The 12110-nt window shown below is 49.0% G+C and overlaps 1 protein-coding gene across 1 annotated transcript in view; it reads right to left on the bottom strand.

Moving 5' to 3' along the window:
• The window catches only part of SLC24A3 (solute carrier family 24 member 3), a 422796-nt gene that overhangs the window by 6271 nt on the left and 404415 nt on the right, over positions 1-12110 (bottom strand). The window contains exons 14-15 of the mRNA XM_043883055.1: positions 11010-11124; positions 9744-9856 (exon numbers count right to left, since the gene is read on the bottom strand). Of these exons, the coding sequence (XP_043738990.1) occupies positions 9744-9856; positions 11010-11124 (228 nt within the window). The remainder of the gene's footprint in view (positions 1-9743; positions 9857-11009; positions 11125-12110) is intronic.

Here is a 12110-nt window from a genome sequence, read left to right as displayed (position 1 = left end):
GACTCAGCTCACACTGTGTGTGTGCAAGACTCAGCTCACACTATGTGTGTGTGTGTGTAAGACTCAGCTCACACTGTGTGTGTGTATAAGACTCAGCTCACACTGTGTGTGTGTGTTGGGGGTTTCCCCACTGTGTGTGTAAGACTCAGCTCACACTGTGTGTGTGTGTGTGTGTGTAAGACTCAGCTCACACTGTGTGTGTGTGTAAGACTCAGTTCACACTGTGTGTGTGTGTGTCAGACTCAGCTCACACTGTGTGTGTGCAAGACTCAGCTCACACTATGTGTGTGTGTGTGTAAGACTCAGCTCACACTGTGTGTGTGTCAGACTCAGCTCACACTGTGTGTGTACAAGACTCAGCTCACACTGTGTGTGTGTGTGTCAGACTCAGCTCACACTGTGTGTGTGTGTAAGACTCAGTTCACACTGTGTGTGTGTGTCAGACTCAGCTCACACTGTGTGTGTGTGTGTGTATAAGACTCAGCTCACACTGTGTGTGTGTGTGTCAGACTCAGCTCACACTGTGTGTGTGCAAGACTCAGCTCACACTGTGTGTGTGTGTAAGACTCAGCTCACACTGTGTGTGTGCAAGACTCAGCTCACACTGTGTGTGTGCAAGACTCAGCTCACACTGTGTGTGTGTGTATAAGACTCAGCTCACACTGTGTGTGTGTGTGTAAGACTCAGCTCACACTGTGTGTGTTGGGGGTTTTCCCACTGTGTGTGTGTGTAAGACTCAGTTCACACTGTGTGTGTGTGTAAGACTCAGCTCAAACTGTGTGTGTGTGTGTAAGACTCAGCTCACACTGTGTGTGTGTGTGTGTGTGTGCGAGACTCAGCTCACACTGTGTGTGTGCAAGACTCAGCTCACACTGTGTGTGTGTAAGACTCAGCTCACACTATGTGTGTGTGTAAGACTCAGTTCACACTGTGTGTGTGTGTGTCAGACTCAGCTCACACTGTGTGTGTGTGTTGGGGGTTTCCCCACTGTGTGTGTGTGTAAGACTCAGCTCACACTGTGTGTGTGTGTGTGTAAGACTCAGCTCACACTGTGTGTGTGTGTGTGTGTAAGACTCAGCTCACACTGTGTGCGTGTGTGTGTGTGGTGCAGGTTTCCCCACTCACCTGAGCAATTCTGCGGCACCAGCTGGCTGTCCTTCATCTGACACTACCTACCTGGAGGCGCCATCAGATCCCACAGGCTGGGGCTCAGCCCTGCAAGGCTGTATCCCTCACCCCTACTGGAGATGCAGGTACAAGTCCAAGTTGTCACCTGTGCTTCTGATGAGCAGGTTATAGATCTGAGGTTCACACAGAGGTTCCAAGAGGGAACCCCCTCCTTGGGTTCAGCTGGTTTGCCGGAGGGCTCACAGAGCTCAGAGAAACCCCTTGCTTACTCTGTCACTGGTTGTTAAAACATGATGTGACTCAGATGGACGAGACGCACAGGGCGAGGTGAGGGGAAAGGCTCAGGGTTCCAGGCCTCTCAGGACCCGCTCTCCCTGCATCTCACGTGTTCCCAGAAGCTCTCTCACCCATCGTTTTGGGGCTTTTACAGAGGCCTCGTTACAAAGGCACAACTGATTAAATCTACTGCTGCTGCTGACTGAGGGACCTCCAGCCCCTCTCTCTGCCCCAGAGTTCACAGTATTGGGATGCAAAGTTCCAGCCCTCAAATCACAGGGTTGGTTCTCTTGCCAACCAGCTCCATCCTTAGGTGCTGTCCCAAAGTCACCTCATTCACATAAAAAGATAATTCTGAGGCTTTTAGGAGCTCTGTGCTAGAAAAAAAGACGAAACATATATTTCTGACTACAAATCGCAGTATTACACAAGGCCATGGAGCTAGTAGGGGTCACGTCTGCACTAAGAATCAGGCTTCAGCCTGAAAATTCCAGACTCTTTGGTGCACCTTGCAGGGCACAGGAGAAAAGCCAGGGCTTTCTCCACCTGCTAAGAACTTTCTAGGGTGGCATCTGGGCCCCTCTTACCATCTTGGTGGGGCCACCTGACTCCCTGGAGCCCATGCTGGCATCTGTGGTCTGTGTCTGAGGCGCCTCCTCGAGCCCTGGAAGTGCCACCACCCACCTCTCTGGCCACACCTGTCCACCCCCTACTGGGTTCTCCCCCACACCCGGAATAAAGTCCTCACCCCACCCTCATCTTCAGAATGGAGTGGTTTAGGGAGGGATCTAAAACTTTGATGGTGAGATGGAATCTGCTTCAGGCCTTGGTGACCCAGGAAAGACCCTACCTCCCCCCAAATATCACCTCATTTTTCCTACAATCTCAAGAGCAAGATTCGTCTTAAGGGGATTGGGTGGTATCATTGCAGCCCCCAGGGCCTTGTTAGAACAGCCTTAAGAAGAACCATTCATTGCGAAGCCCCCAGACGATCCCCAGTTACCTCACTAGGTCCGTGGGAACAGTCTGTGGCCAGGCCCTGGCATGGTTTCTGCATTTTCCTGGTTTCCATGGTGTCAGTATTCCTGCCAAGGTCAAGTGCAAGCTGCTCACGTGGCCTCACTGACAGTGGAGTGGGGAAGGGCTCCGTGCAGCTGTCCCAGGGTTGGGGCAGGGTTTGCAGAAAAAGAAAAACTGGTCTGGCAACTGGAACAGAAACTGTATACCAGGAGATCGACTTAGGAATGTTTATCCTCGAGAACATTCTTCCTCGAGTAGGAAGATGTGGTAGCATTGAGAACTGACTGGTAGGTTCTGGGTGCACTGGCTGAGTCGGACACAGCTTTGCTCTCAGAGGGTGAGGGAAGATGACACCCCCCTCCCCAACTATGTGACTGAAGAGGCAGTGGACATGGCCGGGTGGCTTCTCGGAGGAGGGGAGAGCTAGCGGACAGATGGCATTAGAAGGAGGAACTTGGGAAGAGCCTTCCTCCATGTGGTCAGTCTTTCTGGAAACAGGATGCTCATCCTTGCCCTTTCTGGCTGACCACCCCCCAGCCTCCTTCCCTGGACCGTTTCTCACTACCTGACATTAGGGTATGGTCCTGATTCTCTTCTCTGTTTACACCTACTCCCTGTATGAGCTTTAGGCTTAAAAACCCATACTAACACTCTTGACTGTCAGAGGTCTTGCCTCTGAATTGATCTCATTGTCTGCCTGATGTCTCCACCAGGACGACCCTCAGGCACATTACACCTCATCTGGTTCTAAGCACAACCCTGGACGCTGTCTCTTAAATATGCTCTCCCACCCTGGCTCCCCTGGGTTCTCTCTCTCCCCCAGGTCACATATTCTGCTTTACCTACAAATGCTTCATAACTGGTCTGGCTGCCCTCTGTCTTGTCTGGTTCCACGATGGTGTGATCACTCACCTAGAGCCAGACATCCTGGAATGTGAAGTCAACTGGGCCTTAGGAAGCATCTGGGCCTTAGGGAGCATCGCTACGAACAAAGCTAGTGGAGGTGATGGAATTCCAGTTGAGCTATCTCAGATCCTAAATGATGATGCTGTGAAACTGCTGCACTCAGTATGCCAGCAAATTTGGAAAACTCAGTGGCCACAGGACTGGAAAAGGTCAGTTTTCATTCTAATCCCAAAGAAAGGCAATGCCAAAGAATGCTCAAACTACCGCACAATTGCACTCATCTCACACACTAGCCAAGTAATGCTCAAAATTCTCCAAGTCAGGCTTCAATAGTACATGAACTGTGAACTTCTAGATGTTCAAGCTGGATTTAGAAAACACAGAGGAACCAGAGATCAAATTGCCAACATCTGTTGGATCATCAAAAAAGTGAGAGAGTTCCGGGAAAACATCTATTTCCGCTTTATTGACTATGCCAAAGCTTTTGACTGTGTGGATCACACCAAACTGTGGAAAATTCTGAAAGAGATGGGAATACCAGACCACCTGACCTGCCTCCTGAGAAATCTGTATGCAGGTCAAGAAGCAACAGTTAGAACTGAACAACAGACTCCTTTCTGGGAAAGGAGTACGTCAAGGCTGTATAATGTCACCCTGTTTATTTAACTTATATGCACAGTACATCATGAGAAATGCTGGACTGGATGAAGCACATGCTGGAATCAAGATTGCAGGGAGAAATATCAATAACCTCACATGTGCAGATGACACCACCCTTATGACAGAAAGCGAAGAAGAACTAAAGGGCCTCTTGATGAAAGTGAAAGAGGAAAGTGAAAAAGTTGTCTTAAAATTCAACATTCAGAAAACTAAGATCATGGCATCTGGTTCCATCACTTCGTGGCCAATAGATGGGGAAACAATGGAAACAGTGACAGACTTAATTTTTTTTTGGCTCCAAAATCACTGCAGATGGTGACTGCTGCCATGAAATTAAGACACTTGCTCCTTGGAAGAAATGTTACATCCAACCTAGACAGCATATTAAAAGGCAGAGACATTACTTTGCCAACAAAAGTCCATCTAGTCAAAGCTATGGTTTTTCCAGTAGTCATGTATGGATATGAGAGTTGTACTATAAAGAAAGCTGAGCACCGAAGAATGGATGCTTTTGAACTGTGGTGTTGGAGAAGACTCTTGAGAGTCCCTTGGACTGCAAGGAGATACAACCAGTCCATTCTAAAGGATATCAACCCTGAATATTCATTGGAAGGACTGATGCTGAAGCTGAAACTCCAATACTTTGGCTACCTGATGTGAAGAACTGACTCATTTGAAAAGACCCTGATGCTGGGAAAGATTGAAGGCAGGAGGAGAAGGGGATGACAGAGGATGAGATGGTTGGATGGCATCACCGACTTGATGGACATGAGTTTGGGTAAGATCCGGGAGTTGGTGATGGACAGGGAAGCCTGGCGTGCTGCAGTTCATGGGGTCACAAAGAGTTGGACACGACTGAGTGACAGAACTGAACTGAACTGACCCTTTCCCCACACTACAGCTGGAATTCTCTTCCTCAAAGGATGGACAATCACACCACCCGCTTCCTTGTCCCCACGACCATGGCTCTCCGTGTCCTTGCCCACGTGGCCTCTCTGGGCTCCAGCTCACCCCTGCCACTCATCCCTGCCCCTCCCACATCCCCACCCCCCCACCCCCACCCCCAGGCAGAGGAACTGCCCTCGGGTCCTTCAGTGCCTGGAACATTCTCTTATCTTGGGTCTTCTACTTGGCTTCTGATAATCTCAGTTTCTCAGGGTAAGGGGCATTTCTTCACACGCATCCAGGTGGCCTGGCCCCAGCCCACAGACACATGCTGCCCTGAATGCTGCATGGCCAGCTCTCGGGAGGGCAGGGGTCACACTGTGTGGTCATGTCCTCCCGGAGGCTGGGGCTCCGGGAGCACAGGACGGTGTCTGTCTGGGTCACTGAGGCAGCCCCAGCGACGGCTACCAGCTCAGCACAGAGAAGGCAGTCAATTCATGTCTGAGTAGAAGAGTGACCTGGACAGAGGGGTGGGGGGAGAATGCTTCTGATCACTTCTTTTTACCTCCGTGGATTCTGGAATAAGGTGGACTCTTGGTTGGAGAGAGAGAAAGACAGACTCCCTTGCTGCCCCTGTTTGCTACTTCTTAGGTTTCTTTGATGTTTCTAAGCCCCAGCTCAGAAATCTAGATTTTGCCCTAGCTGCCTGGAGCTTGCCTGGTGACTTCCTTAGTTTGGTGGGAGCAGGTAGGAGAGACTTATCACCGAGATGGAATAAGAAGTACTCATTTTCCAAACCGACTTTTAGAAATAGCTCTTACTGGGGGCACTTAGGTAGCTAGCTGGCTTCTGAGCAAGACACAAGTACTGAGAAATGCAAAATCTGTGCAACTGCCTTCCTTCCTTGCTGTCAGAAGCCTGAACCTAATACTTTGCACAAAACAGCTGTCTCAGTGGTAATTTATCCAGTAATCATGACCTGGAAATCCAGCTAGGCGAGATGGAAAAATGGCTTCAGAACCATAGCAGCTCCCTTGCTAGGGTGGAGAGGCCATTAAACCCACACAGGCCGCTGAGTACTGATGTCAGAGAGACAGGAAGATGTCATGGGGGTCACTGAAATGCTAACAGGTGGAGGCCCCTGACTGTCCTTTGGGAAGGAACACTCTCTCCTGGGAAAAGCTGGAGGCAGAGATGAGGGAAGACTAAACATTCAAGACCAATAAGCCTTTAAATTTGCTTTTCCGTGAGCCTGAAATTATCTTTGCAAGCAACTTCTATATCTCGGTATGAAGTTATACACGGGTGCCCCTACAGTGTGGCTGGGTGTGGGGGGCTGGCCCAGAGGGCCCGATGGAAGCTGTGGAGGGACCAGGGCGTGGACAAATGGGTCACCTTCACGGAAGGATCCAGAGTGGTTCCTCCGACATGCAGATGGAAATTGTGGTAGACTCACCTCTTACTGCAGCTGCGGGCAGTGGCTGTTTGAGCTGCACCAATGCCTGTGGGATTTTACTCTTAATTTTTCTGGATGTCTGAGAATCACCACCATGAATGCACATTATTTAACTGGGCTGAAATACAGCAATGCTCTCAGGAGCTACTGATGTATGAGGAATGCTCATCCCTACAATTGAGGAAATAAAATGTATTCTCTATTTAAACAAGGTAAATGTCCTGCTGCATGGATGGCAAATGCCAAGTGGACAAGGTCTCACACTCAGGCTCCAGCAGCAGGGAGACAGTGTGGGTAAATGACTGTTGGACAAAGTAGGGTCTTCACTTGTTCCAGCCATATGTCAAGTGCTTGAATGTCTCATGGGACTAGCGGCTGACTGTATTCCACATTCCATGGCTGGAACATTTTCATCACTGCAGAAAGTTCAACTGGGCAGGCTCTGCTCCAGAGTTTTCCCTGATTATAATTCTCTAGTTAAAGTTTCTCTCATTTTCTATGACTTGGAAGAAAAGCTATGACAAACCTAGACAGCATATTAAAAAGCAGAGACATCACTTTGCTGACAAAGGTCCATATGGTCAAAGCTATGGTTTTTCTAGTAGTCAGGTATGGATGTGAGAGCTGGACCATAAAGAAGGCTGAGCACTGAAGAACTGATGCTTTTGAGCCGTGATGTTGGAGAAGACTCTTGAGAGTCCCTTGGACTGCAAGGAGATCCAACCAGTCAACCCAAAAGGAAATCAACCCTGAGTATTCATTGGAAGGACTGATGCTAAAACTCTGGCCACCTGATGTGAAGAGCCAACTCACTGGAAAAGACCCTGATGCTGGGAAAGATTGAAGACAGGAGGAGAAGGGGATGACAGAGGACGAGATGGTTGGATGGCATCACTGACTTAAAGGGCATAAGTTTGAGCTAGCTCCAGGAGATGGTGAAGGACAGGAAAGCCTGGAGTGCTGCAGTCCAGTGCTGGGTCATGAAGAGTCAGACATAACTGAGGGACTGAACAACAACAACAGATTTTCTATGAAGATCATAAGTTACTTCTATAATCAGAAAAAAGGACTAAAAAAGGAAAGTTTAGATTTATGGACTCTTGGGAAAACCCTGGAGATTATTTTGGGAATGGCAAAACAGAATCAAGGTGACTTGTATCGAAAGGAAGTAGTGAAGCTTAAATGGAAAATACTGTTCTCAGTTGAAGTACAGAAAAGGATGTGTTACCCAGAAGGGAGGCAGTCCACACATGACCCAGGAAAAGGAGCTCAGAGGCTGGATTAGAGGGAGTGGAGGGGGCAGCTTGGGATGCCAGAGAGACAGACCCTACAATAGCGGGGCACTCGTGGACCGTGGCTGCTCTACAGCCCCGGTAACAGGTTATCCAGCAGGTCCCTCCTGTCTGGACTCCACTCTCGACCTGGCACCCTGGACCACAGGACTCATTTGCGTCTCCTCCCCTTCCTGTGCAGCCAGCTCCACGAATGACCTGGAGCCCCCTTATAAGTAGGTGGGAATGTGTGATTTATGGGAAAGAATATGAAAAAGAAAATGCATATACATGTGTAATTGAATCACTTTGCTGCACATCAGACTCTAACACAACACTGTAAATCAACTATAGTCCAAAAAAATAAATTTTTAAAAAACCAATATAGGGAAAGATGAAAAAACACTCAACTCACACACAAAAAACCATTACCCTCTAATGGAGAATTGGGTAAAGGGCATAAAGAGATACTTATCTGAAGGAAGAATCTAAAAGGCCAATACATGTGAAAAAGAATGTTTAGTGTCTCTGGTAATTAAAGTAAGATTGACTAAAACACAGTTAAAAAAAAAAACCACAAAACTCATGCTGCTGAATCTCATAAAAGCCATCAAAAACGTCGTTTTGTAAATCTATGTACCTCATCAGTTTGAATGTCATCATTTTTGATTAACTGTCTAAAAGCACCCACGTGGTCTGCCCCTGCATGACATCTAGGCCACATGCCCCCAGGCTTGCTCTGCTCCTCTTACATGGGTCCCCTTCCTGTTCTCCAACAGGCTGAGTGCATGTCTGCCTCAGGGCCTTTGCACAGCTGTTTCTTTTGCCTGGAATGTTTTTGCTCTGCCTTGCCCCAGTTTCCCCATGATTGCCTCTTCCTAGTTATTCAGACTTCAACTCACAGTCACCTCTTGTAAGGAGCTTTCCCAGACCCTGCTCTATCACCATGTCATCTCCCAATTTCACAGACAGCAGAGCAGAGATCTCAGCTCCTTAGGATACATAATGCTTCCTTCCAACCTCTTGTGCTTATCTTAACTCTCTGGTGAAACCTTCCTGCCAACAGGTAGATTCACATGAACCAAACATGTATGGCCTTTCTCACCCCGTGTTTAGAAATTTCATCAATGGACACACTCTCCCTACTTGAAACAGCTGCGAGGGAAGAAACTTGGAAACCACCATCATCTCATAAATGAGCCATGATATTTTCTTTGGAAAACACACTTACCTACAACATATTACACAGATAGACTAAAGCATGCTCAATAACACATTCAGAGAAGCACCAACACTGGGTTAGGTATGAACACTGCAGAGGCATCATTCTGTTTTTCTCCCTGACACAGAGAGAAGCCTCTAATTGCAGTTTCTCCCTCATCTCTGGACAGTGTCAGGACAGGAGTGCCCCTCAGCAGAGGGGGAACAATCTGGCAGGCTCGGAAAGAGCACTGATATCTAGCTGGAACTCCCAAGTCCCCATCTGCAAATCCACCTGGAGTCAGAGTTGTCTTGGTTTTGAGAAAGAGCGTGGGGCCGTCACTGTGGAATGTGACGGTCACTAGATCCCTGGCAGAGATAGCGTCATGTACTTTGTGTCCCTTCCTTCAGGAATAAAATATTTTGCATGCAAAACAAATCCGCAGAGCAAGAGTTGGTGAATTAGGGCCTGTGGGCCAAACCTGGCCCCTCTGCTGTTTTTGCAGAGCCCGTGAGTGAAGAAGGGTTTTTACATTTTTCATCAGTTGAAAAGTTTTGAAAAGAATCATAACGTGTCACGACACGTGAAAGTCACATGAAATTCAAATTTCAGTTTCTATACAGAAAGTCAGACTGAAACAGCCACGTTTACTGACCCGCCATCACCTGTTGCTGCTTTCAGGCCAACACAGCAGAGCTGATGACGACTGTGACGGAGACCATCCAGGCCACAGGGCCTAAAGTATTTACTATCTGACCCTTTCCCAAAGCTTGTAGCAGCTCCGTCTGCTCTCTGAGTCCTGAATGTCCCCACGTGGGCCTGACCTTGAGAAGACCTGGCCAGGAGAATTTGTTTCCCCTCAATGCAAGTGTTTCCACGCCTCCTCTGCCCTGAGACACAGTCTGAGCGGCTGAGGTCACCAGCAGAAAATTCCACTTACGTAGGATCCATAATCCACAGCCAGGGTCTGCAGTGCCCAGGGGAGACCGAGCCCGATGAGGATGTCAAAAACATTGCTCCCGATGGAGTTGGACACGGCCATGTCCCCCATGCCTGCGAAGACAAGAGGTCACTGGAGTGAGGAAGGTGGTCCCTGGGGGGTGCCCCAGCCTTTGAAGACTCTCTCCAGCCCCTATTCTGACAGCCAGAGACCTGGCGGGCAGGTGGGCCAGCCCAGGTGCTCGGGCTGTCCCAGACCATCCATCACTGTAGGATGATTCTGATAATAAAATAGTCACTGAATACATATTTTCAATAAATAGAATGAAATACACATTCTATTGAACTGTTGAGCTCTACTTCAAATATGATCATTGATTAAATGTAATTCATAAAACTAAATCTGGTTGCAAAAATTCTGAAACATTCTGTGGAAAGGAATAAACTCAACAGTCTATAAAGGGCTCATGAGTTCACCGACCCACACAGTTCAGTGTCATTACCCATCTGCTCCATGCCGTATCTGAGTCTTCTTCTAAATAACTGAGCAACATTAAGGAAAATAATGTAACCAGTAGAATTTTGTGAGGACCAGTGGAGGACACTTTGCTAAGGGTGGCAGCTACACACTGCTGAAAACCGATCTCCTCCCACACAAATCAGGTTCATAAAGGAGAGTAGGTGCTGGGAGGTACATGGCCATCTGGGGGGCTCCCACCCAGGCGTGGGGAGACTGTGATCTTGGTTTTGAGGGTGGAAGGGTCTGTTACACACTAAAGAGTAACGTCTGGCAGCTGGTGCTTTGAGAGGTTCTGCAGGGAGTAAATCTTAGGCTATGGGGTCCATCCTCTCTAAGCTCAGTTTCCTCATCCATGAAATGGGTATACGACTGTCCCTAATTCATAGAATTGATAAATTAAGTAAGATCACGTGTCCAAATTGCTCTGTTAGGTGTGGGGCTATCATCAGCAGATGTCTGCTATCACTGTATTTCTTACTATTTTAAATAATAGAAACAATACAACCCCAGAGGGGATGAGGCGACACGCTAGTATTTGGGTCTCTGCCTTTCTCGAGGGTGGATCTTCTGGCTTGTTTCCCTGTTATTCTGATGCCAGGAAGCCTTCTGACCAGCCTGGCACTGAGGTGGCTGGTGCTCCTGCACGGCTGGGATGCGGTGCCCTGGTAACTGCCGTGTAAGCTCCCCCTGCCCCCCAAAGTAGGGAGGCCTGGCTTCCCTTCCCAGCCCTCCCCATGCGGGCCCCACCTTGTCTGGCCACAATGAGGCTGGCCATGCAGTCGGGCACGCTGGTTCCAGCTGCCAGGAAGGTGATCCCCATGATGACGTCAGGAATCCCCAGCGTGTAGCCGATGATCGTGACCTGGGGGCGGGTGTGGGGGAAGGAAGGGAGGCAGGAAGAGGCTGTGAGCGGAGGGCCGATGCCAGCCCTGCCTGCCTGTCGACCCTGTCACCAAAGCTGAAGAGTCTGCAATCTGGGCAGTCTCTCTAGGGGCAGCTTCTGCACTCCGTGTCAAAGACAGAGGGCTAGGAATGTCTCAGGGAATAGAGAGGTGGAGTTACAGAGCCCATGCTTTCCAACCAAAGACTGGCCTTTTTCACATGTTCCTTTGGGTGAGGCAGGCAGTCTGAGAGAGGAGAAATAGAGTTGCTGGAAAAAGGCAATAGCGGGACAGTTTTTGAACTCAGGATGTTCCTGGGGACCCAGAATGGATGGCTGCCATGCTGTGCTAGGAACTCCACTGTCCACGTCTCAGGTTGGCTGCGTGAAGAGACTTTACTAGAGTGGGGAGGGGGTTGAATGACACCACCCAGTCTAGTAAGAAAAGCTGTCAGCTTTCTTTCCTCCCTTCCTGGCAGCTTGGGAACATCATCTCTGCCCACATCACCCTCTGCTCCATGGTGGCTTACATCTGCCTAGCACTCAGGCACTTTTAGTGTAACTTACTTAACTCTCACTAAAACCCAGGGCATAGCTACTGGTGTTATCTCCATTCTCCAAGCGGCCTTGGGGCATCCTCTGCCCCAGACATCAGGCCCGAGGGCATGGGCAGCACCTCTGTGTACACAAGGGGAGGGGTTAAGTCAACACCAGAGGCAGTGCTTCTATTCTGTAAATGAGCTCATTCTCACTCCCAGTTTTCAGATGGGCAAACTGGGAGGACAGCAGTGGGTGAGACGGAGTGACCAGGGGCAGGTGGCACAAATGAGTGAGTGGAAAGAGACCCGTTCCGGGCACCCTGGCCTCAGGAGAGGACAATGTGCAGGAGCTAAACGTTAGGTCATTTTGGGATGCCCCCCCCCCCCACGTTCCATAAAATGGCAAGAAACGCAGACGGCATGTGGCCA

The sequence above is a fragment of the Cervus elaphus genome, chromosome 23 (genome assembly GCF_910594005.1).
Source record: "Cervus elaphus chromosome 23, mCerEla1.1, whole genome shotgun sequence".
NCBI classification, from domain to species: Eukaryota; Metazoa; Chordata; class Mammalia; order Artiodactyla; family Cervidae; genus Cervus; species Cervus elaphus.
Note: the sequence above shows the minus strand (reverse complement) of the source record. Positions and strands in the feature narration are given on the sequence as shown.